The sequence below is a fragment of the Oncorhynchus masou genome, chromosome 29 (genome assembly GCF_036934945.1).
Source record: "Oncorhynchus masou masou isolate Uvic2021 chromosome 29, UVic_Omas_1.1, whole genome shotgun sequence".
Lineage (NCBI taxonomy): Eukaryota > Metazoa > Chordata > Actinopteri > Salmoniformes > Salmonidae > Oncorhynchus > Oncorhynchus masou.
This window is the reverse complement of record NC_088240.1, coordinates 16,451,723-16,479,353: the sequence shown is the minus strand read 5'-3', so window position 1 is coordinate 16,479,353 and position 27,631 is coordinate 16,451,723. Positions and strand designations below refer to the sequence as shown.

General features: G+C 44.2%; 1 protein-coding gene across 1 annotated transcript; it reads left to right on the top strand.

Moving 5' to 3' along the window:
• The first annotated feature begins 87 nt into the window (after nt 1-87).
• Nucleotides 88-27,144, top strand: LOC135519483 (retinitis pigmentosa 1-like 1 protein). The gene is made up of 15 exons (XM_064944715.1): nt 88-184; nt 3,659-3,709; nt 4,069-4,194; nt 4,444-4,536; nt 4,623-4,685; nt 4,784-4,942; nt 5,056-5,205; nt 5,317-5,475; nt 7,169-7,324; nt 7,443-7,567; nt 7,641-7,859; nt 9,049-9,550; nt 9,667-9,755; nt 21,651-21,710; nt 22,058-27,144. The coding sequence occupies exons 1-15, from the start codon at nt 88-90 to the stop codon at nt 26,360-26,362; spliced, it is 6,354 nt and encodes a 2,117-aa protein (XP_064800787.1). The 3' UTR covers nt 26,363-27,144.
• The last annotated feature ends 487 nt before the right edge of the window (nt 27,145-27,631 follow it).

The following is a 27,631-nucleotide window of genomic DNA, read 5'->3' as shown; positions in this document are numbered from 1 at the left end:
TGTATTAACTGCACCTGTTTGAACTCGTTACCTGTATAAAAGACACCTGTCCACACACTCAATCAAACAGACTCCAACCTCTCCACAATGGCCAAGACTAGAGAGCTGTGTCAGGACATCAGGGCTAAAATTGTAGACCTGCACAAGGCTGGGATGGGCTACAGGACAATAGGCAAGCAGCTTGGTGAGAAGTCAACAACTGTTGGCGCAATTATTAGAAAATTGAAGAAGTTCAAGATGACGGTCAATCACCCTCGGTCTGGGGCTCCATGCAAGATCTCACCTCGTGGGGCATCAATGGTCATGAGGAAGGTGAGGGATCAGCCCAGAACTACACGGCAGGACCTGGTCAATGACCTGAAGAGAGCTGGGACCACAGTCTCAAAGAAAACCGTTAGTAACACACTACGCCGTCATGGATTAAAATACTGCAGCGCACACAAGGTCCCCCTGCTCAAGCCAGCGCATGTCCAGGCCCGTCTGAAGTTTGCCAATGACCATCTGGATGATCCAGAGGAGGAATGGGAGAAGGTCACATGGTCTGATGAGACAAAAATAGAGCTTTTTGGTTTAAACTCCACTTGCTGTGTTTGGAGGAAGAAGGATGAGTACAACCCCAAGAACACCATCCCAACCGTGAAGCATGGTGGTGGAAATATCATTCTTTGGGGATGCTTTTCTGCAAAGGGGACAGGACGACTGCACCGTATTGAGGGGAGGATGGATGGGGCCATGTATCGCGAGATCTTGGCCAACAACCTCCTTCCCTCACTAAGAGCATTGAAGATGGGTCGTGGCTGGGTCTTCCAGCATGACAACGACCCGAAACACACAGCCAGGGCAACTAAGGAGTGGCTCCGTATGAAGCATCTCAAGGTCCTGGAAGGGCCTAGCCAGTCTCCAGACCTGAACCCAATAGAACATCTTTGGAGGGAACTGAAAGTCCGTATTGCCCAGCGACAGTCCCGAAACCTGAAGGATCTGGAGAAGGCCTGTATGGAGGATTGGGCCAAAATCCCTGCTGCAGTGTGTGCAAACCTGGTCAAGAACTACAGGAAACATATGATCTCTGTGATTGCAAACAAAGGTTTCGTACCAAATATTAAGTTCTGCTTTTCTGATGTATCAAATACTTATGTCATGCAATAAAATGCTAATTAATTACTTAAATCATACAATGTGATTTTCTGGATTTTTGTTTGAGATTCCATCTCTCACAGTTGAAGTGTACCTATGATTAAAAATTACAGACCTCTACATGCTTTGTAAGTTAGGAAAACCTGCAAAATCGGCAGTGTATCAAATACTTGTTCTCCCCAATATACTTATATTGTCAAAGACCCCAGCCACCCCACTGTTCTCTCTACTACCGCATGGCAAGCAGTACCGGAGTGCCAAGTCTAGGACAAAAAGCCTTCTCAACAGTTTTTACCCCCAAGCCATAAGACTCCTGAACAGGTAATCAAATGGCTACCCGGTCTATTTGCATTGTGTGGCCCCCCAACCCCTTTTACGCTGCTGCTACTCTCTGTTTATCTTATATGCATAGTCACTTTAACTATACAGTCATGTACATACTACATCAATTAGCCTGACCAACCAGTGCTCCCGTACAGTAGCTAACAGGGCTATCTGCATTGTGTCCCGCCACCCGCCAATCCCTCTTTTACACTTCTGCTACTCTCTGTTCATCATATATGCATAGTCACTTTAACCATATGTACATACTACCTCAATCAGCCTGACTAACCGGTGTCTGTATGTAGCCTCGCTACTTTTATAGCCTCGCTACTGTATATAGCCTGTCTTTGTACTGCTGTTTTATTTCTTTACTTACCTATTGTTCACCTAATACCTTTTTTTTGCACTATTGGTTAGAGCCTTTAAGTAAGCATTTCACTGTACACCTGTTGTATTCAGCACATGTGACAAACTTTGATTTGATATTGCAATCTACAAAATTACCTATAGATCTTGGGTCCATGAAATGGGGTATCAGCCTACTCAGTGACACCTACAGAACACAACTGTCCCACAATAAGTGGTACGATGCTAATATTTGTGAAAACTCGTCACAGTTGTGTTCAGTGAGTGTCTGCTCACATGAAAACATACTACTGTTTACTATACAATTCTACTGTAGTTACTATAGAATTCTATAGTAAACTGTAGTATACTGTAAAATACTATACTACACACTGTAGTATCACTGGATCACGTGTAGTACGTACCAGAGAATGTTGTAGTATACTGTAGAATACTATAGTAAATACATAGTATTATCCCCCCCCCAAAAAAACACTGAAGTAAATACTACAGTAATGTCCGCAAAAACACAACACTTTTTTAACTATACTAAATACTAGAGTTTTCATTTCCATATAACCTGCCCATTCCCCTCCCCCATACTGAAACTTGTGCCATACATAAGTGAGAGACTTACATGCCAACTATATTTCCTACCACACCTAGGGGTTACAGGAAGAGGATAGGCACGCTGATAGAATCTTACATTTTAGCAACATCAAATCTGGTTTGACTGCACTTTAAATCCATTAAAGTTTATTTCCATGAAGTTGAGATAAATAAATAAAAGATAACTCCACCACCCCCTTCCCCTTGTACTTTGCCAAACCTGACCTTCACCAGACCGATACATGGAGAAGAGGGATAGAAGAGGGCATGAAGCCCTGAGATGTCCCTACCAGTCCCAAAGATTGTCGTTGTCAAGAAGAGATCAACTACTGACAACATTCTGAGGCTGACAAAAAAGAGGTGATGGTGGCTGTCTTCTTAGACATTGAAAAGGCGTTCGATAAGATGTGGCACAATGGGCTCATCTATAGGCTATAGGATACGAACCTGAAACTCCCCACTCAGATGGTCCTTCTTTTAAATCAACGGGAGACAGCGGTGAGGGTGAGAGAAGCCACATAATTCAGGTTCTCTCCAGAGGCGGGAGAACCCCAAGGCTCTGTCGTCTGTCCTCTACTGTTTTTAATATACATCTGTGATATTTATTTCCCCCACCCAAGAGACGGACAAGTGGCCCAGATCGCAGTCGATTTCTGTTTTTAGGCCTCCTCCAAAAACATTGTCCATGCTGGAAAAAAGCTACAGAAGAGCATAACAGAGATGGAGAACTGGGTTAAATCTGTGGATGGTCAAGCTCAATCCCCTGAAGTCACAGTACGTCTTCTTCTCCAGGCACCCCAAAATAACCAAGCAAGTGCACCTTAAACTGTATGGGAAAGCACTCCAGCCAATGGGTCACATTCTAAGAAAACATGTCCTGGAGTGCCCACATACAGTGCCTGGAGACGGAGGGAATGAAGCACCTGAACCACCTGAGCGTACTCTGCAAAAGAAAAGGAGCCAAGGCCAGAGCATTCAGAAAATACAGAAATCTGGCCTGTATGGTGATTTTTTCATCATATGTATTTTGAAAGTGATATATCTTCTAACTTGATTACTGACATGCAAAACACTTAGGACTATATCAACAATGGATTAATTAAACAAATACCAAAATATAGTTTTCCTTTAATACAATTGTGGCGTGATTCAATGGGAGACCTTTATTTTGAAGGCAAACCCACGATTCCGCTATTGTTGCTTACACTGGTCACGTCACGTGCCATAGACCGGTGCTCTGCATAATCGAATCCGCAGATTGTTTCTGCGGAGGAATGTGACAGGCACCTTGGAGGTGAGCCGACACCAGGGGAGAGATGACCGGGCAGACGGAAGATGATATACCGGGTTAGGAAACCTGTGTCTGAATAGCTTTTTTGAAGCATATGGATGTTTATTTAGCTCAATAGTTGCTATTCTAGCACTAGACAGTAATGTATGGTAGGGACCATTAGCTAACCTGTTGCTATTTCGGGCTTGCAGCGACCTAAATACATGACAACCGGTTGGCATTAGGATTTACCTGCTTTACTGCTGTAAAGCCTGGTAGTGAAATCATGTAGTACAAACATATAGCACCTGATATTTCCTCAAACTGCTATGAAATGTCATAGTTTCTCTTCTGTCTCAAAGTTGTTGTTTTTACCCTAACAGAAACAGGAGCAATCTTCACCTTTGGGAAGAGCAAGTTTGCTGATAATGTGCCCAGTAAATTCTGGCTGAAGAATGACCATCCAGAAGAAATCTCGTGTGGGGGTGATCACACTGCTGTCGTAACAGGTTATCAATAATGTATCCTACACTCTCCTATATGATTGGCCGACTTGGGGACAGTGTGTATAAAACAGCTCGTTTGTTGTTTATAAAATGCTGGTAAATCATTATCAATGGTTCATTATCAGTTTATTAATGGACCTTTAGTCAAACAGTGTTATGAACAAAATGCCTTTAACTTCAAGACATGTATATTATTTACTTGTTCAAAGAAATACATAAAAACAGTATAATTGTGTATTCTCCTATGTGTAGGCCATAGCAGGCTGTTCATGTTTGGAAGTAATACCTGCGGTCAGTTAGGACTGGGGTCAGAGATCAACATCAACAAGCCCACTGCTGTGAAAGGTCAGTCCATCATGTACTAGGATTATGTTCGACTCACATTTAGTCAAAAGTTTTGTAACGTTAAAACACATGTTTTTTTTCTTTAGTGTTGAAGACTGAAAAAGTGAAGTTTGCAGCATGTGGAAGAGACCACACAATCGTGTGCACATGTAAAAGAACCAAGTTGTTTTACTCTACATTACTATAGAACATGTTATGAATATGTGCCATTACAATGACTTATGAGGCTTTCACCCATGTTTCTCAGGGAGTGGGCAGGTTTATGGTGCTGGCAGTAACCAGGAGGGGCAGCTTGGTTTGGGACACTGTGATGACACAAACACCTTCCACCTGATTCATCCCTTCTCTGACCACGCACCAATCAAAATGCTCGCTGCTGGCTGCAATACCTCAGCTGCTCTGACAGGTAACAATGATAACAGACAGACTGTCCGTCTACTGCGTGTGTGTGTCTGTCGGTCTGTCTGTTGGTCAGTCTTCTCTGTCAGTATGTGTGCTGTGTTGTATATGTGTTGGCAGAGGAAGGCAGGCTGTTCATGTGGGGTGATAACTCGGTTGGCCAGATCGGTCTGGGGGCAGAGAGCTACGCCTCAGAGCCGAGGGAGGTGATGGTGGGGCAGTCAGTGGCCTGGGTGTCCTGTGGATACCACCACTCAGCGTTCGTCACAGGTAACACACAGGGTTCATTTAAATTGAGGAGCTAAACCTTATACATACCATTAACCTGTTGTCATGTAGTAATTCGGCTGGGTTATTTTGGTTGGTTTGGGCTTGTTCCAGTGGACGGGGACCTCTACACATTTGGGGAGTGTCGGAACGGAAGGCTGGGTCTATTTCGTGACCAGCTGGCCAATCACAGAGTCCCTCAGCAGGTGGAAGGCATCCAGGATCCGGTCATCCAAGTGTCCTGTGGAGGGGAGCACACAGTGGCACTCACAAGTAAATACCTCTGAAATACTATTAATACAAAGTCATCGATACAGTACTGTTAATAAAATAAAACAGTCTGTCTACTGTTTCCAGTTTGTGACTGTCTCCCCTTCCTCTACATCTCTCTATCTCTCTCTCTTCCTCTATACCTCTCTATCTCTCTCTTCCTCTACACCTCTCTATCTCTCTTCCTCTACATCTCTATATCTCTCTATCTCTCTCTTCCTCTATACCTCTCTATCTCTCTCTTCCTCTACACCTCTCTATCTCTCTCTTCCTCTACACCTCTCTACCTCTCTCTTCCTCTACATCTCTCTATCTCTCTCTTCCTCTACACCTCTCTATCTCTCTCTTCCTCTATACCTCTCTATCTCTCTCTCTCTCTTCCTCTATACCTCTCTATCTCTCTCTTCCTCTACACCTCTATATCTCTCTATCTCTCTCTTCCTCTATACCTCTCTATCTCTCTCTTCCTCTATACCTCTCTATCTCTCTCTTCCTCTATACCTCTCTATCACTCTCTTCCTCTATACCTCTCTATCTCTCTCTTCCTCTATACCTCTCTTCCTCTATACCTCTCTATCTCTCTATCTCTCTCTTCCTCTATACCTCTCTATCTCTCTCTTCCTCTATACCTCTCTACCTCTCTATCTCTCTCTTCCTCTATACCCCTCTATCACTCTCTTCCTCTATACCTCTCTTCCTCTATACCTCTCTATCTCTCTATCTCTCTCTTCCTCTACACCTCTCTATCTCTCTCTTCCTCTATACCTCTCTATCTCTCTCTTCCTCTATACCTCTCTATCTCTCTCTCTCTCTCTTCCTCTATACATCTCTATCTCTCTCTTCCTCTATACCTCTCTATCTCTCTTTCTATATACCTCTCTATCTCTCTCTTCTTCTATACCTCTCTATCTCTCTATCTCTCTCTTCCTCTATACATCTCTCTCTTCCTCTATACCTCTCTATCTCTCTCTTTCTCTATACCTCTCTATCTCTCTCTTTCTCTATACCTCTCTATCTCTCTCTTTCTCTATACCTCTCTATCTCTCTTTATTCCTCTATACCTCTCTATCTCTCTCTTCCTCTATACCTCTCTATCTCTCGCTTCCTCTATTCCGCTCCATCTCTCTTCCTCTATTCCTCTCCATCTCTCTCTCTTCCTCTACACCTCTATCTTTCTCTCTCTTCTTCTATACACCTCTATCTCTCTCCCTCTATTCCTCTCTCTCTCTTCCTCTACATCTCTCTCTCTTCCTCTATACCTCTCTCTCTTCCTCTATACCTCTCTTCCTCTATACCTCTCTATCTCTATCTTCCTCTATACCTCTCTCTCTTCCTCTATTCCTCTCCATCTCTCTCTCTTCCTCTACACCTCTATCTCTCTTTCTCTTCTTCTATACCTCTCTCTCTCTCCCTCTATTCCTCTCTATCTCTCTTCCTCTACATCTCTCTCTCTCTTCCTCTATACCTCTCTATCTCTCTCTTCCTCTATACCTCTCTATCTCTCTATCTCTCTCTTGCTTCCTCTATACCTCTCTCTCTTTCTCTCTCTTCCTCTATACCTCTCTTTCTCTCTCTCTCTCTCTCTCTCTCTCTCTCTCTCTCTCTCTCTCTCTTGCTTCCTCTATACCTCTCTCTCTTGCTTCCTCTATACCTCTATATCTCTCTCTCTCTCTCTTGCTTCCTCTCCGTGTTCCAGAGGAGGATGTGTACACGTTTGGGCGGGGTCAGCATGGTCAGCTGGGCCACGGGACCTTCCTGTTCGAAGCACCTCTGCCCAAAGCACTGGTCCACTTCCGGAACGGCAGAGTCAGTCACGTCACCTGTGGAGAGAACCACACTGCTGTGATCACAGGCAAGCTTCTATTCTACTCTAATATATTCTACGAAGTATACACTGTTGAATAGAAGTTGTTATTCAGACATTTGAAACCTGAGCATGTTCCATTGACACCCCATGTCTCACCCTCCAGACAGTGGGATTCTGTACACCTTTGGGGACGGTCGCCATGGTAAACTAGGACTGGGGGAAGAGAACTTCACCAACCAGTTCAGACCAACACTGTGCCCACGCTTCCTCAAATACAGTGTCCAGTCAGTGAGTCAAGCTGTGTGGGTTGGTGTGTGTGAGTGTGTTTTTGCATGTGCTAATAGTGTGCATGTGTGTTCAGGTGGCAGGTGGCAGCTCTCACATGCTGGTGTTGGCTATGCCCAGACCCCCAGAGGTTGAGGAAGTGGTGATAGAGGAAGATGATGTCACAGAGACCATTCTGGAGACTCTGGAAACCTACACTGAGCTGCTCCTGATGGATCCCTCCCTCCTCATGTCCAACCCACCGACCACACCTCCTCTCTGGACCCTGTCTGCTAGGGCCCGCCGCAGGGAGAGGGTGAGCACTGGGCCACAACATCAGAACGTTTCAGGAAGGAGAACTGGAGTGTTGATTACAAGGAGTGACAGAGTTGTGGTGTTTGGTTGCCTTCACTAGGGAGCAGTGTTGCGTCACATTTCTGCAGAGAAACTGTATATAATGACGAGATGGTCTCTGCCCAGCAATGGAAGTCGTTATCGTGAAGGCGGAAAGGCAGGTGGGTGGATGTGAGATCAGGAGGGACATTCTAGCCAATGAAAGGGCAGATGTGTGTGAACAACAGACACAACTCCAATATAAAATAGATTTTCTCAAAGCTGCCGAGATCCCACGTTCAGCCACTTATTTTAGTAACAATATAAACATTACTAAACTTCTATTTGATCAAATAAGTCTCACGTAGCAAATTAACAATCATATTTTTTGTTGACCAAATCTGAAACTTTCTCTTAGCCTTTGATCCCTACTTGGTCTGCTGTGTGTTTATATCCCTGTTAGTGAGCATTTCTCTTTTGCCAAGATAATCCTTCCACCTGACAGGTGTGGCATATCAAGAAGCTGATTAAACAGCATGATCATTACACAGGTGCACCTTGTGCTGGGGGGCAATAAAAGGCCTCTCTAAAATGTGCAGTTTTGTCACACGACACAATGCCACAGATGTCTCAAGTTTTGAGGGAGCGTGCAATTGGCATGCTGAAGAAAGGAATGTCCACCAGAGCAGTTGCCAGAGAAGTGAACATTCACTCTACCATAAGCCGCCTCCAACTCGTTTTAGAGAATTTGGCAGTACGTCCAAACGGCCTCACAACCACAGACCACATGTAACCACGCCAGCCCAGGACCTCCACCCCAAGCTTCTTCACCTGCTGGATCGTCTGAGACCAGCCAACCGGACAGCTGATGAAACTGAGGATTATTTGTGTCTGTAATAAGCACTTTTGTGGGGGAAAACTAATTCTGATTGGCTGGGCCTGGCTCCCCAGTGGGTGGGTCTGATTACTAAGTGGGTGGGCCTATGTCCTCCCAGGCCCACCCATGGCTGCACTCCTGTCCAGTCATGTGAAATCAATAGATTAGGGCCTAATGAATTTATTTCAATTGACTGAATTCCTTATATGAACTGTAACTCGGTAAAATCGTTGAAATTGTTGCATGTTGCGTTTATATTTTTGTTCAGTAAACTTTTCTGTGTGGTCTGTTTCAGGAGTGTTCTCCAGAGCAGTTTGGCCAGATGTTCCGTAACCTTCCTCCTCTGATGTCTGGCTTCTTCAACACCTCCCTTCCCGTGTCCAGGAACATCCGCATCTCCAGAACACCATGTACAGACCCCTCCACCTCCTCACTGTCTTCCAATCCCTCCTCAAACAACGGCCCCAGTCCCTCTCTGTCACTCAAACCCAGAGGCAAACCCCCTTTAACACCATCACGGTCACCCCAATTTACATTCCCAGACCCTCCCAGCCCTTCACTCTCCTCAAAGTCCAGCCCTAAGAAGAAGAAGCCCACCCCGTCAAAATCACCAAAACCTACATCTAAAGAACCCAGTAGCCCCTCACAGTCCTTCCTATCCATGCCTAAACTCATCCCCGACCCCACACTGTCCCCTAAAACCCCCTTTAAAAAGCCCACAGATTACAACCAATCCCCCAAAACGCTGTCTAAGGGGTACCCCAGCCCTTCTCGGAGTCCCACCTCACCACAGACAGGTACAGTAGTTGAATCCTGTCTTTCCTTTTCGCAAAACTATATGGCCACAAGCTGTAGGCATAACTGCGACCCATATTCTATGACCTATCCCAGTGTTCTCTGTGTGTTTTTACAGATAGGAACGAGGACACAGTGACAGAAGCCGCTGATAGCCTGATGCTCATTGAGAATATTGAGAATGAAAAGGACACGTTGTCAAACCTGGTGAGTACAGCGGATTTATTATAAAATATTATAATGTGTACTTCAGTGCCTTCAGAATGTGTCCACACCCCTCAACTTATTCCACATTTTGTTGTGTTTCAGCCCAAATTCAAAATGGATTAAATATATATTTTATCACCCATCTACACCTCATAATGACAAAATGAAAACATGTTTTTTTTTTTACTTTTAGCAAAATTATTGAAAATTAAATAAGGAAATATCTAATTTACATAATGTTAATCAACTTTGACAGTGATTACAGCAGACTCACAGCGATCACAGCTGTGAGTCTTTCTGGGTAAATCTCTAAGAGCTTTACACACCTGGATTGTACAATATTTGCACAATATTACAGTGCCTTGCGAAAGTATTCGGCCCCCTTGAACTTTGCGACCTTTTGCCACATTTCAGGCTTCAAACATAAAGATATAAAACTGTATTTTTTTGTGAAGAATCAACAACAAGTGGGACACAATCATGAAGTGGAACGGCATTTATTGGATATTTTAAACGTTTTTAACAAATCAAAAACTGAAAAATTGGGCGTGCAAAATTATTCAGCCCCTTTACTTTCAGTGAGGCAAACTCTCTCCAGAAGTTCAGTGAGGATCTCTGAATGATCCAATGTTGACCTAAATGACTAATGATGATAAATACAATCCACCTGTGTGTAATCAAGTCTCCGTATAAATGCACCTGCACTGTGATAGTCTCAGAGGTCCGTTAAAAGCGCAGAGAGCATCATGAAGAACAAGGAACACACCAGGCAGGTCCGAGATACTGTTGTGAAGAAGTTTAAAGCCGGATTTGGATACAAAAAGATTTCCCAAGCTTTAAACATCCCAAGGAGCACTGTGCAAGCGATAATATTGAAATGGAAGGAGTATCAGACCACTGCAAATCTACCAAGACCTGGCCGTCCCTCTAAACTTTCAGCTCATACAAGGAGAAGACTGATCAGAGATGCAGCCAAGAGGCCCATGATCACTCTGGATGAACTGCAGAGATCTACAGCTGAGGTGGGAGACTCTGTCCATAGGACAACAATCAGTCGAATATTGCACAAATCTGGCCTTTATGGAAGAGTGGCAAGAAGAAAGCCATTTCTTAAAGATATCCATAAAAAGTGTTGTTTAAAGTTTGCCACAAGCCACCTGGGAGACACACCAAACATGTGGAAGAAGGTGCTCTGGTCAGATGAAACCAAAATTGAACTTTTTGGCAACAATGCAAAACGTTATGTTTGGCGTAAAAGCAACACAGCTCATCACCCTGAACACACCATACCCACTGTCAAACATGGTGGTGGCAGCATCATGGTTTGGGCCTGCATTTCTTCAGCAGGGACAGGGAAGATGGTTAAAATTGGTGGGAAGATGGATGGAGCCAAATACAGGACCATTCTGGAAGAAAACCTGATGGAGTCTGCAAAAGACCTGAGACTGGGATGGAGATTTGTCTTCCAACAAGACAATGATCCAAAACATAAAGCAAAATCTACAATGGAATGGTTCAAAAATAAACATATCCATGTGTTAGAATGGCCAAGTCAAAGTCCAGACCTGAATCCAATCGAGAATCTGTGGAAAGAACTGAAAACTGCTGTTCACAAATGCTCTCCATCCAACCTCACTGAGCTCGAACTGTTTTGCAAGGAGGAATGGGAAAACATTTCAGTCTCTCGATGTGCAAAACTGATAGAGACATACCCCAAGCAACTTACAGCTGTAATCGCAGCAAAAGGTGGCGCAACAAAGTATTAACTTATGGGGGCTGAATAATTTTGCACGCCCAATTTTTCAGTTTTTGATTTGTTAAAAAAGTTTGAAATATCCAATAAATGTCGTTCCACTTCATGATTGTGTCCCACTTGTTGTTGATTCTTCACAAAAAAATACAGTTTTATATCTTTATGTTTGAAGCCTGAAATGTGGCAAAAGGTCGCAAAGTTCAAGGGGGCCGAATACTTTCGCAAGGCACTGTATTTTTTTAATTTTTCAAGCTCTGTCAAGTTGGTTGTTGATCATTGCTAGACAGCCATTTTTAAGTCTTGCCATAGATTTAAGCTGATTTAAGTCAAAACTGTAACTAGGCCACTCAGAAACATTCAATGTCGTTTTGGTAAGCAGTGTAGATTTGACTTTGTGTTTTAGGTTATTGTCCTGCTGAAAGGTGAATTTGTCTCCCAATAACTGTTGGAAAGCAGACTGAACCAGGTTTTCCTCTAGGATTTTGCCTGTACTTAGCTCTATTCCATTTATTTTTATCATAAAAAAAACTTCATAGTCCTTGTCGATGACAAGCATATCCATAACATGTTGCAGCCACCACCATGCTTGAAAGTATGAAGAGTGGTACTCAGTGATGTGTTGTGTTGGATTTGCCCCAAACAGAACACTTTGTATTCAGAACATAAAGTTCATTTCTTTGCCACTTGTAGTTTTATTCTGTACAGGCTTCCTTCCACTCTGTGATTTCGGTTAGTATTTTAGAGTAACTATAATGTTTTTGATTTATCCTCAGTTTTGTCCTATCCCAAGGTAGCCTTGTGGTTAGAGTGTTGGACTAGTAACTGGAAGGTTGCAAGATTGAATCCCTGAGCTGACAAGGTAAAAATCTGTCATTCTGACCCTGAACAAGGCAGTTAACCCACTGTTCCTAGGCCGTCATTGAAAATAAGAATTTGTTCTTAACTGACTTGCCTAGTTAAATAAAGGTGAAATAAAATAAATAAATAAACAGCCATTAAACTCTGTAACTGTTTTAAAGTCACCATTGGCCTCATGGTGAAATTCATGAGTGGTTTCCTTCCTCTCCGGCAACTGAGTTAGGAAGGATGCCTGTATCCAATGCTCAAAGGAATATTCAATGTCTGCTTGTGTTTTACATCTGTATGTGTATTAGGTTTGCTGTCTTGCTATGGTCAGGTATGTGGGCTCCATGACTTTGGCCTATGATCAGAGTGGCTCATTACTTTGGTCTAGGTTGTAAAGTTACAGTAACTTCCCCAAAAAGATCGGGTTTTCTAGAAATCTTGGTTGGAGGATTCCGGATTCCTGCTTATTCAAATCAAATCACATTTTACTTGTCACATGCACCTTACTGTGAAATTACCTTACATTTCCTTACACTTACATTTGCATACACTCAATTAGTATTTGGTAGCATTGCTTTTAAATTATTTAACTTGGGTCACACATTTTGGGTATCATTCCACAAGCTTCCCACAATACGTTGGGTGAATTTTGGCCCATTCCTCCTGACAGAGCTGGTGTAATGGAGTCAGGTTTGATGGCCACTCCAATACCTTGACCCTGTTGTCCTTAAGCCATTTTGCCACAACTTCGGAAGTATGCTTGCGGTCATTGTCCATTTGGAAGACCCATTTGCGACCAAGCTTTAACTTCCTGACTGATGTCTTGAGATGTTGCTTCAATATATCCAAATAATTTTCCTTCCACGTGATGCCATCTTTTTTGAAGAGGGCACAACAACACCTCTTCCCCCTCGGGAGACTGAAATATTTGGCATGGGTCCCCAGATCCTCAACCGTTCTACAGCTGCACCATCGAGAGCCTCCTGACCGGTTGCATCACCACCTGGTATGGCAACTAGTGATGCTCCGATATGTCATTTTTGGCCGATACCGATTTCCAATATTGTTCTTCCCAAAAAACCCTGATACCGATAACCGATATTTACATTTTTTGATGCCTTTTAAGCATTCTAGTATAGTTAAATAGTTAACACACACACGTGGACAAAGCAGTCTACGGCATCTCAGTGCAAGAGGAGTTACTACAGTCCCTGGTTCAATTCCAGGCTGTATCACATCCGGCCGCGATTGGGAGTCCCATAGGGCTGCGCACAATTGGCCGGGGTAGGCCGTAATTGTAAATAAGAATTTGTTCTTAACTGACTTGCCTAGTTAAACAAAGGTTGCACACACACTCACACACCACACTGACCAAAAAGGTATTTTGTTGGCATTTACTAGGAAAACATAATCAAAGCCTATTTCTTGTGAATGGGGGTGTATTCGGCCCTCATTTTCCTGTAGTCCACGATCATCTCCTTTGTCTTGCCTTGTTGAGGGAGAGGTTGTTGTCCTGGCACCACACTGCCAGGTCTCTGACCTCCTGCCTATAGGCCGTCTCATCGTTGTCAGTGATCAGGTCTACCACCGTTGTCGTCAGCAAACTTAATGATGGTGTTGGAGTCGTGCTCAACCACGCAGTCGTCTGTCTTTCCGTCTGTCTCTCCATCTGTCTCTGCGTCTGTCCGTCTGTGTTTGGGAGAAGATGTACATATATGGAGGAACATAAATACTATAACACAAGAGAGAGATGCAATTATAGAGTGCATTTGTCATTCTGGTAAAATGCATTGTCTATTGTATAGGAGAGGAGACCAGAGGAGGCCATAGATGTATAGAATAGCTGAACACTAAAAACAGACCACATGAAGGGAAGGTGACACATAGGCACCAGGATAGCTGGACATACCAAGGCCAGAGGGATATACTAGGAGGGGGTCAGCCAAATGACCAACTGATGGATTATAGACATAGCCCACATATTTTTAGGACATGGAGATGCTGAAGGAATGACAGAGGAGACACATAGTCTGCTGATCCGAGATAAAGACACACATACAAAGGAACACATTGAGCTAAGTGCAGAGCCAAAGCATAGGCCTGTAAAATAGAGGAATGTATAGTATTTTTAGTATAGCTGGACACGCTAAAAACTGAGGAGACACATAGTCTGCTGATCCTAGATAACACAAACAGAAGAATGCATTTAGCTAAGTGCAGGGACAAAGCAAGGGTCTTGTCACCATTATAATCTGACGGAAAGCAGATATGGGCGTTATTGGGCGTGAACAAGCAGGATGCGCAGATTGGGATGTAACTTCATTTGCATGTGGGATGGACTCATATGTTGTATAAATCAGAGAGAATACTCTGAAAAAGGTGTGTGTTCCGCGGAGCACTCCGGCTTGCTATACTCTTGTATTAAAAGTCTATAATTGAATTCAAAGTTCTTGTAAGCGTTATATTTGAACCGATTTTCCACGACAGTCTCTGCGTCTGTCTCTGCATCTGTCTCTCCTTCTATCTCTGCATCTGTCTCTCCTTCTGTCTCTGCATCTGTCTCTCCTTCTATCTCTGCATCTGTCTCTCCTTCTGTCTCTGCGTCTGTCTCTGCGTCTGTCTCTCCGTCTGTCTCTCTGTCTGTCTCTCTGTCTGTCTCTCTGTCTGTCTCTGCGTCTGTCTCTGCGTCTGTCCGTCTGTCTCTCTGTCTGTCTCTGCGCCTGTCTCTGCGCCTGTCTCTCCGTCTGTCTCTGCGTCTGTCTCTGCGTCTGTCTCTACGTCTGTCTCTCCATCTATTTCTGCGTCTGTCTCTCCGTCTGTCTCTGCTTCTGTCTCTGTCTGTCTCTCCGTCTGTCTCTCCGTCTGTCTCTGCGTCTGTCTCTGCGTCTGTCTCTGCGTCTGTCTCTGCGTCTGTCTCTCCGTCTGTCTCTCCGTCTGTCTCTCCGTCTGTCTCTCCGTCTGTCTCTGCATCTGTCTCTGCGTCTGTCTCTGTGTCTGTCTCTGCATCTGTCTCTCCGTCTGTCTCTCCGTCTGTCTCTGCGTCTGTCTCTGCGTCTGTCTCCTGCTCATTTGCTTTTCCAAGAAAACATGTCTTAAATCTTCTGTTGCAGCTTCAGTGCAAATAGGTTTGAGCTTAATCGCTGTCCCTGCCGCCATTCTTCTCATGAACATACACACACGTAATTATACACACACACACACACACACACACACACACACACACACACACACACTGCTCCTCCTGGCTCATAGCTAATCCGTAGTGTTGACGTGACTGGGATGTCGACACACTTCACGCCCATCTTTACATGACTCCTGCTGAGGGAGACTGTGAAGGAGTTTCCTGTGTTCGGAGGAGAAGAGTATTTAGCTACACACATCCTAACACTGTTTTTACTGATACATGCACAATGTTTTCAACATCTTCATCGTGGTCTTCATCGGCCTACTCTTGTTGCAGCACACAGTGAAACCCAGCAGTGTGAACAACCGACATGGAGGAGAGAGAGCAGATAGAAAAACACATGATGCTGGGAAGACCAATGCTGGGAAGACCAGGCATTTTTTGTTGTGCTGCCTCTCCCATGCACTTTAGTTCATTCTATACACAGAACCGCTAGGGTGTCTTGTGTGCTATGAGCCTGTGTGTATACTGTATGTGCATACGTGTTTCATCCATTCCATAGAGACTCTCTGAGGTGTAATACGTGAGGAGTTTGGCACCCGATGATGAAGGTGGATGTGTTAATGGACTGAATGGAAAGGCTTCTAATAAAGGTTGCCGTGGCAATGAGCGAATCGGTCTGCTTTTGCTGAGACTGGGACGGAGACTGGGACGGAGATTTGTCTTCCAACAAGACAATGATCCAAAACATAAAGCAAAATCTACAATGGAATGGTTCAAAAATAAACATATCCATGTGTTAGAATGGCCAAGTCAAAGTCCAGACCTGAATCCAATTGAGAATCTGTGGAAAGAACTGAAAACTGCTGTTCACAAATGCTCTCCATCCAACCTCACTGAGCTCGAGCTGTTTTGCAAGGAGGAATGGGAAAAAATTTCAGTCTCTCGATGTGCAAAACTGATAGAGACATACCCCAAGCAACTTACAGCTGTAATCGCAGCAAAAGGTGGCGCAACAAAGTATTAACTTATGAGGGCTGAATAATTTTGCACGCCCAATTTTTCAGTTTTTGATTTGTTAAAAAAGTTTGAAATATCCAATAAATGTCGTTCCACTTCATGATTGTGTCCCACTTGTTGTTGATTCTTCACAAAAAAAATACAGTTTTATATCTTTATGTTTGAAGCCTGAAATGTGGCAAAAGGTCGCAAAGTTCAAGGGGCCGAATACTTTCGCAAGGCACTGTATTTTTTTAATTTTTCAAGCTCTGTCAAGTTGGTTGTTGATCATTGCTAGACAGCCATTTTTAAGTCTTGCCATAGATTTAAGCTGATTTAAGTCAAAACTGTAACTAGGCCACTCAGAAACATTCAATGTCGTTTTGGTAAGCAGTGTAGATTTGACTTTGTGTTTTAGGTTATTGTCCTGCTGAAAGGTGAATTTGTCTCCCAATAACTGTTGGAAAGCAGACTGAACCAGGTTTTCCTCTAGGATTTTGCCTGTACTTAGCTCTATTCCATTTATTTTTATCATAAAAAAAACTTCATAGTCCTTGTCGATGACAAGCATATCCATAACATGTTGCAGCCACCACCATGCTTGAAAGTATGAAGAGTGGTACTCAGTGATGTGTTGTGTTGGATTTGCCCCAAACAGAACACTTTGTATTCAGAACATAAAGTTCATTTCTTTGCCACTTGTAGTTTTATTCTGTACAGGCTTCCTTCCACTCTGTGATTTCGGTTAGTATTTTAGAGTAACTATAATGTTTTTGATTTATCCTCAGTTTTGTCCTATCCCAAGGTAGCCTTGTGGTTAGAGTGTTGGACTAGTAACTGGAAGGTTGCAAGATTGAATCCCTGAGCTGACAAGGTAAAAATCTGTCATTCTGACCCTGAACAAGGCAGTTAACCCACTGTTCCTAGGCCGTCATTGAAAATAAGAATTTGTTCTTAACTGACTTGCCTAGTTAAATAAAGGTGAAATAAAATAAATAAATAAACAGCCATTAAACTCTGTAGCTGTTTTAAAGTCACCATTGGCCTCATGGTGAAATTCATGAGTGGTTTCCTTCCTCTCCGGCAACTGAGTTAGGAAGGATGCCTGTATCCAATGCTCAAAGGAATATTCAATGTCTGCTTGTGTTTTACATCTGTATGTGACTTTGGCCTATGATCAGAGTGGCTCATTACTTTGGTCTAGGTTGTAAAGTTACAGTAACTTCCCCAAAAAGATCGGGTTTTCTAGAAATCTTGGTTGGAGGATTCCGGATTCCTGCTTATTCAAATCAAATCACATTTTACTTGTCACATGCACCTTACTGTGAAATTACCTTACATTTCCTTACACTTACATTTACTCAATTAGTATTTGGTAGCATTGCTTTTAAATTATTTAACTTGGGTCACACATTTTGGGTATCATTCCACAAGCTTCCCACAATACGTTGGGTGAATTTTGGCCCATTCCTCCTGACAGAGCTGGTGTAATGGAGTCAGGTTTGATGGCCACTCCAATACCTTGACCCTGTTGTCCTTAAGCCATTTTGCCACAACTTCGGAAGTATGCTTGCGGTCATTGTCCATTTGGAAGACCCATTTGCGACCTAGCTTTAACTTCCTGACTGATGTCTTGAGATGTTGCTTCAATATATCCACATAATTTTCCTTCCACGTGATGCCATCTTTTTTGAAGAGGGCACAACAACACCTCTTCCCCCTCGGGAGACTGAAATATTTGGCATGGGTCCCCAGATCCTCAACAGTTCTACAGCTGCACCATCGAGAGCCTCCTGACCGGTTGCATCACCACCTGGTATGGCAACTAGTGATGCTCCGATATGTCATTTTTGGCCGATACCGATTTCCAATATTGTTCTTCCCAAAAAACCCTGATACCGATAACCGATATTTACATTTTTTGATGCCTTTTAAGCATTCTAGTATAGTTAAATAGTTAACACACACACGTGGACAAAGCAGTCTACGGCATCTCAGTGCAAGAGGAGTTACTACAGTCCCTGGTTCAATTCCAGGCTGTATCACATCCGGCCGCGATTGGGAGTCCCATAGGGCTGCGCACAATTGGCCGGGGTAGGCCGTAATTGTAAATAAGAATTTGTTCTTAACTGACTTGCCTAGTTAAACAAAGGTTGCACACACACTCACACACCACACTGACCAAAAAGGTATTTTGTTGGCATTTACTAGGAAAACATAGTCAAAGCCTATTTCTTGTGAATGGGGGTGTATTCGGCCCTCATTTTCATGTAGTCCACGATCATCTCCTTTGTCTTGCCTTGTTGAGGGAGAGGTTGTTGTCCTGGCACCACACTGCCAGGTCTCTGACCTCCTGCCTATAGGCCGTCTCATCGTTGTCAGTGATCAGGTCTACCACCGTTGTCGTCAGCAAACTTAGTGATGGTGTTGGAGTCGTGCTCAACCACGCAGTCGTCTGTCTTTCCGTCTGTCTCTCCATCTGTCTCTGCGTCTGTCTCTGCGTCTGTCCGTCTGTCTTTTGGGAGAAGATGTACATATATGGAGGAACATCAATACTATAACACAAGAGAGAGATACACTTATAGAGTGCATTTGTCATTCTGGTAAAATGCATTGTCTATTGTATAGGAGAGGAGACCAGAGGAGGCCATATATGTATAGAATAGCTGAACACTAAAAACAGACCACATGAAGGGAAGGTGACACATAGGCACCAGGATAGCTGGACATACCAAGGTCAGAGGGATATACTAGGAGGGGGTCAGCCAAATGACCAACTGATGGATTATAGACATAGCCCACATATTTTTAGGACATGGAGATGCTGAAGGAATGACAGAGGAGACACATAGTCTGCTGATCCGAGATAAAGACACACATACAAAGGAACACATTGAGCTAAGTGCAGAGCCAAAGCATAGGCCTGTAAAATAGAGGAATGTATAGTATTTTTAGTATAGCTGGACATGCTAAAAACTGAGGAGACACATAGTCTGCTGATCCTAGATAACACACAAACAGAAGAATGCATTTAGCTAAGTGCAGGGACAAAGCAAGGGTCTTGTCACCATTATAATCTGACGGAAAGCAGATATGGGCGTTATTGGGCGTGAACAAGCAGGATGCGCAGATTGGGATGTAACTTCATTTGCATGTGGGATGGACTCATATGTTGTATAAATCAGAGCGAATACTCTGAAAAAGGTGTGTGTTCCGCGGAGCACTCCGGCTTGCTATACTCTTGTATTAAAAGTCTATAATTGAATTCAAAGTTCTTGTAAGCGTTATATTTGAACCAATTTTCCACGACAGTCTCTGCGTCTGTCTCTGCATCTCTCTCCTTCTATCTCTGCATCTGTCTCTCCTTCTGTCTCTGCGTCTGTCTCGCCTTCTATCTCTCCATCTGTCTCTGCGTCTGTCTCTGCGTCTGTCTCTGCGTCTGTCTCTCCGTCTGTCTCTCTGTCTGTCTCTCTGTCTGTCTCTGTCTGTCTCTGCGTCTGTCTCTGCGTCTGTCCGTCTGTCTCTCTGTCTGTCTCTCTGTCTGTCTCTGCGCCTGTCTCTGCGCCTGTCTCTTCGTCTGTCTCTCTGCGTCTGTCTCTCTGTCTGTCTCTCTGTCTGTCTCTCTGTCTGTCTCTGCGCCTGTCTCTCCGTCTGTCTCTGCGTCTGTCTCTGCGTCTGTCTCTACGTCTGTCTCTCCATCTATTTCTGCGTCTGTCTCTCCGTCTGTCTCTGCTTCTGTCTCTGTCTGTCTCTCCGTCTGTCTCTCCATCTATTTCTGCGTCTGTCTCTCCGTCTGTCTCTGCTTCTGTCTCTGTCTGTCTTTGCGTCTGTCTCTGCGTCTGTCTCTGCGTCTGTCTCTGCGTCTGTCTCTCCGTCTGTCTCTCCGTCTGTCTCTGCGTCTGTCTCTGCGTCTGTCTCTGCGTCTGTCTCTCCGTCTGTCTCTCCGTCTGTCTCTCCGTCTGTCTCTGCGTCTGTCTCTGCGTCTGTCTCTGTGTCTGTCTCTGCGTCTGTCTCTGCGTCTGTCTCTCCGCCTGTCTCTCCGTCTGTCTCTGCGTCTGTCTCTGCGTCTGTCTCTGCGTCTGTCTCCTGCTCATTTGCTTTTCCAAGAAAACATGTCTTAAATCTTCTGTTGCAGCTTCAGTGCAAATAGGTTTGATCTTAATCGCTGTCCCTGCCGCCATTCTTCTCATGAACATACACACACGTAATTATACACACACACACACACACACACACACACACACACTGCTCCTCCTGGCTCATAGCTAATCCGTAGTGTTGACGTGACTGGGATGTCGACACACTTCACGCCCATCTTTACATGACTCCTGCTGAGGGAGACTGTGAGGGAGTTTCCTGTGTTCGGAGGAGAAGAGTATTTAGCTACACACATCCTAACACTGTTTTTACTGATACATGCACAATGTTTTCAACATCTTCATCGTGGTCTTCATCGGCCTACTCTTGTTGCAGCACACAGTGAAACCCAGCAGTGTGAACAACCGACATGGAGGAGAGAGAGCAGATAGAAAAACACATGATGCTGGGAAGACCAATGCTGGGAAGACCAGGCATTTTTTGTTGTGCTGCCTCTCCCATGCACTTTAGTTCATTCTATACACAGAACCGCTAGGGTGTCTTGTGTGCTATGAGCCTGTGTGTATACTGTATGTGCATACGTGTTTCATCCATTCCATAGAGACTCTCTGAGGTGTAATACGTGAGGAGTTTGGCACCCGATGATGAAGGTGGATGTGTTAATGGACTGAATGGAAAGGCTTCTAATAAAGGTTGCCGTGGCAATGAGCGAATCGGTCTGCTTTTGCATAACACCTCAATACCCTCTCATTAACTTGGATTAGCATTTATTTCCAGCAGGGCTGGGGGGAACAAATAGATGAATTTCATCGTCATGTGTCGTAGTTCTTCCTACCAGCCTCTGCTTTTTATTATGTGATGCAGTTCTTATACAGGCTCATGTTTGCCTGCAGGAAAGCTGACTACCCAGACGTGTTTACATTCCTGATGGAAGGAAGGTTCTGGCTTTTGTGTTGTAACCCTTTATAGTTGTTTCATGTAAGAGCTTGTATGTAGGTTATTAACGTATCTCAACATAGTTAAATGAGATGTTGAGTTTGGTTGTGAGACTTGTGTCCCGTTCTTTTTGAGGCAGGCATCACTATCGAGAGGAGATCCTGGCAATGAGACTACATCTGCAGAGCAGAAGGATAAGGTATGTTAGTGTATTTACTATAAGGGACAGGACAGAAGGACTGGCATCTACATGTCTGTCTTCCTTTCTCCTTTATTTCACTGTACATTTGGCTCCTTTATTCTGCTTTACACTTTACTGTATTCTCTTCATGTTTCAACTCCTTCTCTCTTTCTTCCTCTACTCTGAATATTCTCTCTCTTTCTTCCTCTACTCTCTGAATATTCTCTCTCTTTGCAAAATGTTACTCTCCTCTCTCTTTCTTCCTCTACTCTCTGAATATTCTCTTTCTTTTATTTCTCTCTCTCTCTCTCTGCCACCTCCTCTCTTTTTCTCTCTGTCTCCTTGTCTCTTTCTCATCTCTCCAGGGACATAAAAAGGGTAGGGTTCTTTGGAGAGCTGTGAAGGAGGCAGAGAGGAAGGTTGAACAAACCCTGACTAACAGGAAGGAGGAGCTACCTTCCCATGAAGCCCTTCCCACCGAGCTCCAGAGAGGTTCCAGTTTGAATTCGTTGAAGGCAGAGGCCATGCCCACAAAGAGTCCCAAACCACTAAAGACCCCTCAGACCCCCCAAACCCCAGCCAGGGGCAAGGAGAACATCACTTTGACAACAGAAAAGGCTGGCCTTAAAGTGAAAACCAGTAAACTAGAGAGCAATCTTCAAAGTACAGGTAAAGCAGGGTCTAAACTAAATACACCTGCAAGGAAACAAAGCAAGTTATCTGTATCGAAACCCAGCACTCCTAAACACAGACAGATCCAGATATCTGTGTCTAAACCCAGCACTCCAAAGCATGGTCAGATCCAGATATCTGAGGTGAATAAAGGTACAGAGATGAAAGGTAAAGGCCCTGTAAAGATCAGAAGTAAGGAGGCCGAGGCGACCAGCACTCCCATCAAAATGAAAAGTTTGGAGTCCAAAGACAAGAAATCAAAAATTGCAGAGGAAGATACTAAAACTATTGAAGTTGAAAATAAACCACTTCAAGGGGTCAAGTCCGCTCCAGTCAAAGTTAAAGGTAAACAATTAGAGGTCAAATCCACCCCTGTGAAAAGTAACATTCAAGAGGCCAAATCCTCTACAGTCAAAGTTAAAGGTAAACCTGTGGAAAAGGAGCCAATTCCAAGTAAAACTGTGGCTGAAAGCACTCCTTTGAATGTAAAGAGGATTCCTAAGGAGGTCGTAGATAAGAACAAAACATCTGAAGGTAAAAGCACTCCTTTGAATGTAAAGAGGATTCCTAAGGAGGTCGTAGATAAGAACAAAACATCTGAAGGTAAAAGCACTCCTTTGAATGTAAAGAGGATTCCTAAGGAGGTCGTAGATAAGAACAAAACATCTGAAGGTAAAATCACTCCTTTGAATGTAAAGAGGATTCCTAAGGAGGTCGTAGATAAGAACAAAACATCTGAAGGTAAAAGCACTCCAATAAAGGGACAAAGGAAGGCAAAAGAGGTGAATGAACAAAAGACTGGAGAGTCTATTACTCTCAAAGAGTCAGGGACAACAGAGGGGAAGAAAATGGCAGTTAAAGATAAAGGCAAAGTCACAGAAACAAAAAGTGCATCCACCAAAACAAAACATGTGCCTAAACCTGAAGAGGTTAAAGCTAAATTGACTGAGTTGAATGGAACCCCGGTGAAACTGAAAAGCAGGCCAACAGAGGTTTCCAGCCAACCAATCTTAGTAGAACCTACCACAAAGGCCAAATCACCATCCGCATCACTGTCATTATCAGATGCAATGCCTCAAAATGCTTGGGATAAGAAGTCAGCGAAGTCTGAGCTTAGAGAGCCACTGGCTGTCTCACAGGTCAAAGATAGAGTGGCGGTCCCAGGGGAAGATACCATTGGTGAATCCCAGGAGGGGGAGCCTGGCTGGGGAGGATTTCTCAGCGATGCAGCCTCTCTCCTTCCAGCCGTGGGGGTGGCAGGCGTAGCCATGGGGGTCTTGAGTGAGGCGGTGACAAGTGTGAGGGGGCTTCAGTCAGAGAGTGACACAGCCACTTCTATCCCTCCTCGGCGGTCCAGCCGGGTAGAGAGGTTCACCAAACAGAGCGCCATCACCCAGCCTTCCGCCTCCTCCTCTTCAACATCAGATCCCAGTGCAGTAGCGCCAAGAAACAGGACCTCCATCTGCATCAGTGTTCTCAGGAGTTCTGATCAGGAAGCAGGGAGCAGGAGTTCTGAGAAGAACCCAGACACCACAGAGGATGCTAGTGACAGGTCGGGAGGTCAGGCCGAGGTTGACGACGATGAGAACACTAGTAGAGGTCAAAGGTCAGAGGATGAGGATGATGAACTTGAAGATTTCACAAAGAGACAGGGAGAGAAGGATGACAGGAGTAGTGAGGGTCTGGAAGAAGAGGAGGAGGAGGATGACAGGAGTAGTAAGGGTCTGGAAGAGAGCAGTGACCAGAACGAAGGGGGAGAAGCAGAAGACAGTGAATCTGTGGCTAGCAGAGAAGGAGAGGAGGATAGAGAAGAGAAGAGTGAAGAGAGCCAGGGCTCGGAGGGGGAGGAGAGCAAAGATAGTGATTCTGAGGGGACGGGAGAGGGGGAGGAGAGCAAAGAGAGTGATTCTGAGAGGACAGGAGAGGGGGAGGAGAGCAAAGAGAGTGATTCTGAGAGGACAGGAGAGGGGGAGGAGAGCAAAGAGAGTGATTCTCAGGGGACAGGAGAGGGGGAGGAGAGCAAAGAGAGTGATTCTGTGGGGACCGGAGAGGGGGAGGAGAGCAAAGAGAGTGATTCTGAGGGGACAGGAGAGGGGGAGGAGAGCAAAGAGAGTGATTCTCAGGGGACAGGAGAGGGGGAGGAGAGCAAAGAGAGTGATTCTGAGGGGACAGGAGAGGGGGAGGAGAGCAAAGAGAGTGATTCTCAGGGGACAGGAGAGGGGGAGGAGAGCAAAGAGAGTGATTCTGAGGGGACAGGAGAGGGGGAGGAGAGCAAAGAGAGTGATTCTGAGGGGGAGGAGAGCAAAGAGAGTGATTCTGAGGGGACAGGAGAGGGGGAGGAGAGCAAAGAGAGTGATTCTGAGGGGACAGGAGAGGGGGAGGAGAGCAAAGAGAGTGATTCTGAGGGGACAGGAGAGGGGGAGGAGAGCAAAGAGAGTGATTCTGAGGGGACAGGAGAGGGGGAGGAGAGCAAAGAGAGTGATTCTGAGGCAAGCCTAGAGGAGGAGGGAGAGGAGAAAAGTGAAGAGAGTGATGGGGAAGGAGAGGAGGGAGAGAGTGGTTCTGGGACAAGTGGAGAGGGGGAAGAGGAGGATAAGAGTGAAGAAGAGTCCAGTGATGAAGAGAGTGGGGATGAAAATAAAGAGGACAAGGAGGAGGGTGGTGATGAATCAGGAAGTGAGGCTGAGAGCAAGAGTGAGGGATCAGCAGAAGAGGAGGAAGATGAACAAGCAGAAGAAGCAGAGAGTGAAGAAAGTAAAGCTACTGAGTCAGAAGAGGAGGAAGGAGAGGGAGAGAGTGGAACAGATCAGGAAGGAGAGGGAGAGAGTGGAACAGATCAGGAAGGAGAGGGAGAGGATAAGGAAGGTTGTGAAAGTGAAGAAGAGGAGGAGGAGGCAAGTGTAAGTGAGGAGGAGGGAGAAGAGGATGACGATGAGGAAAATGGAGCAGAAAGTGGAGAAGGTGAGGGCAATGTAGGAGAAGAGGAAGAGGAAGCAGTTGAGGGTGAGGAAGAAGATGATGAAAATGAAGGTGAAGAGGAGAACGGTGAAGTCGAGGAGGGTGAGGAGGAAGAGGAGGGAGGAGAGGAAGAGGAGGAAGATGCTAGTGGAGAGGAGGAACTTGAAGATGAAAAATATGAGGAAGAGGAGGGAGAAGAAGAAGATGAGGGGGAAGAAGAAGATGATAAAGGAGAAGGGGAGGAGGGAGAAGGGGAAGAAGAGGAAGATGGTGAAAAACAGGAAGATGAGAAAGAGGAAATAGAAGTGAGAGAGGAGGAAGCGAACAAACAAGAAGAGGAAAAGGAGAAGCAAGAGGAGGAAGAAGAAAAAGATATACAGGAAGTCGGTGGAAAATACACAGATGGAGAGGAGGGTGGAAAAAGGGGGGAGGAGAAGGGAGATGAAAAAGAATGGAAAGAAAATAAAGAAATTGATAGTGAATTAGAAGAAGAAGCTGCAGGGGAACAGAAAGGGGAGATGGAGGTGGAGGAAACGGGAGAGGAAGAAGAGGAAGAGGAAGGAGAAGAAGAGGAGGAAGAAAAACATATTAAAGAAGAACAAGTTGAGGAAGAAGAGGATGAGAAAGATAGTAAAGAAGGAGAAGAGGAGGAGGAAGAAGATGAGGAGGGAGAGGAAGAGAAAGATAGTAAAGAAGGAGAAGAGGAGGAGGAAGAAGATGAGGAGGGAGAGGAAGAGAAAGATAGTAAAGAAGGAGAAGAGGAGGAGGAAGAAGATGAGGAGGGAGAGGAAGAGGAGGAAGAACAGGAAGAAGAGGAGGAAGAGATCAAATCTGCAAAGGGGAAAAAGAAAGGCTCACAAAGCGTACCACCTAAAGCAGCTCCCCCCAGCAGGAAAGGGATTGAAGATCCCCCGGGGGAGAAACCCAAACCAGCAGCCCGTACCAAACAGAGGACCACAGGGGGAAAACAGGCCAAAAGTACCCAAGAATCCCAACAGTTCTGGAATAATGTCTTACCCCAGTACCTGGAGCTGAAGTGAGACATTCTGGACCTCAATGGTTCCAAATCCTTTATGGATCTGAGCCCAAACCTGCCTGATAACAGTGGCTGGAAGGATTCTGGACCTGAGAAACCTGTCATTAGACTAACACAGTACAGGTGTTTGAGAACCTCTGTGTGGATGTGTGCTTGTACTTTCTATTATGTCACTTAAACACAGTTGTGACCCCCCCCACAAAAAAAACGATATGTATTTATTTATTGAGATTTTTTTTTGCACAAACTGTATCTTTTTATTCTCATGAATGCATAGTTTGTTCTTGTGCACCTAATATTGAATGCCTTGACCTGACTGTTGGAAAAATGTGATTCAGTATATGACCGTTGGCATAGATCATGAGGTATTAGAGGTAACATCTTATCATTTAGCCTGCCTGACGCAAACAGGGCCAAGCAGATGTCAATAGTATTTCTTAGATATATTTATTTCTTAAATATCATCTCATGTGTAGTTAATTGCCAAAACATCTTTACAAACAACATTGCTCCATATTTTAAATACAGGCACTCATACAGCCTGTCCCTGTGAAAAATCATTTTTATTTAATCAATACCTATGCATATAATTTACACAGTATGTGTGCTGTAATGTATCGTAAGGTAATTCACTGGGTGTACTCATACACTAATGAACTGAATTGTAATATGTAAATATTTTTCATAAAATAAAGATCAATTTAGATAACTTCATAGGACTCATGAGTTAGGATTAAAAATGTATTCTTTAAAGAATCCACTGTGTGATGTAATCTAGGAAAATATATACTGTAGTAAAATAAATAAAATACAGTAAAATATATATAGTAAGATATTTAAATATGTGGCCAATATATCACGGCTAAGGGGTGTTCTTAGGGACGACGCAACGCAGAGTGCCTGGACACAGCCTTAGCTGTGGTATACTGTCCATATATCACAACCCCCAGAGGTGCCTTATTGCTATTATAAACTGGTTAATTATAAACTATTATAAAAAATGTAATTAGAGAAGTAAAAAGTTATGTTTTGTCATACCCGTGCTATATGGTCTGTTGTAACACGGCTGTCAGCCAATTAGCATTCAGGGCTCGAACTCAGTTTATAAATATACAGTGACTTCGGAAAGTATTCAGACCCCTTGACTTTTTCCCCATTTTCTTAGGTTACAGACTTATTCTAAAATTGATTAAATAGTTTTTTCCCTCATCAATCTACACACAATACCCCATAATTACAAAGCAAAAACAGGTTTTTAGAAATGTTTGCTAAT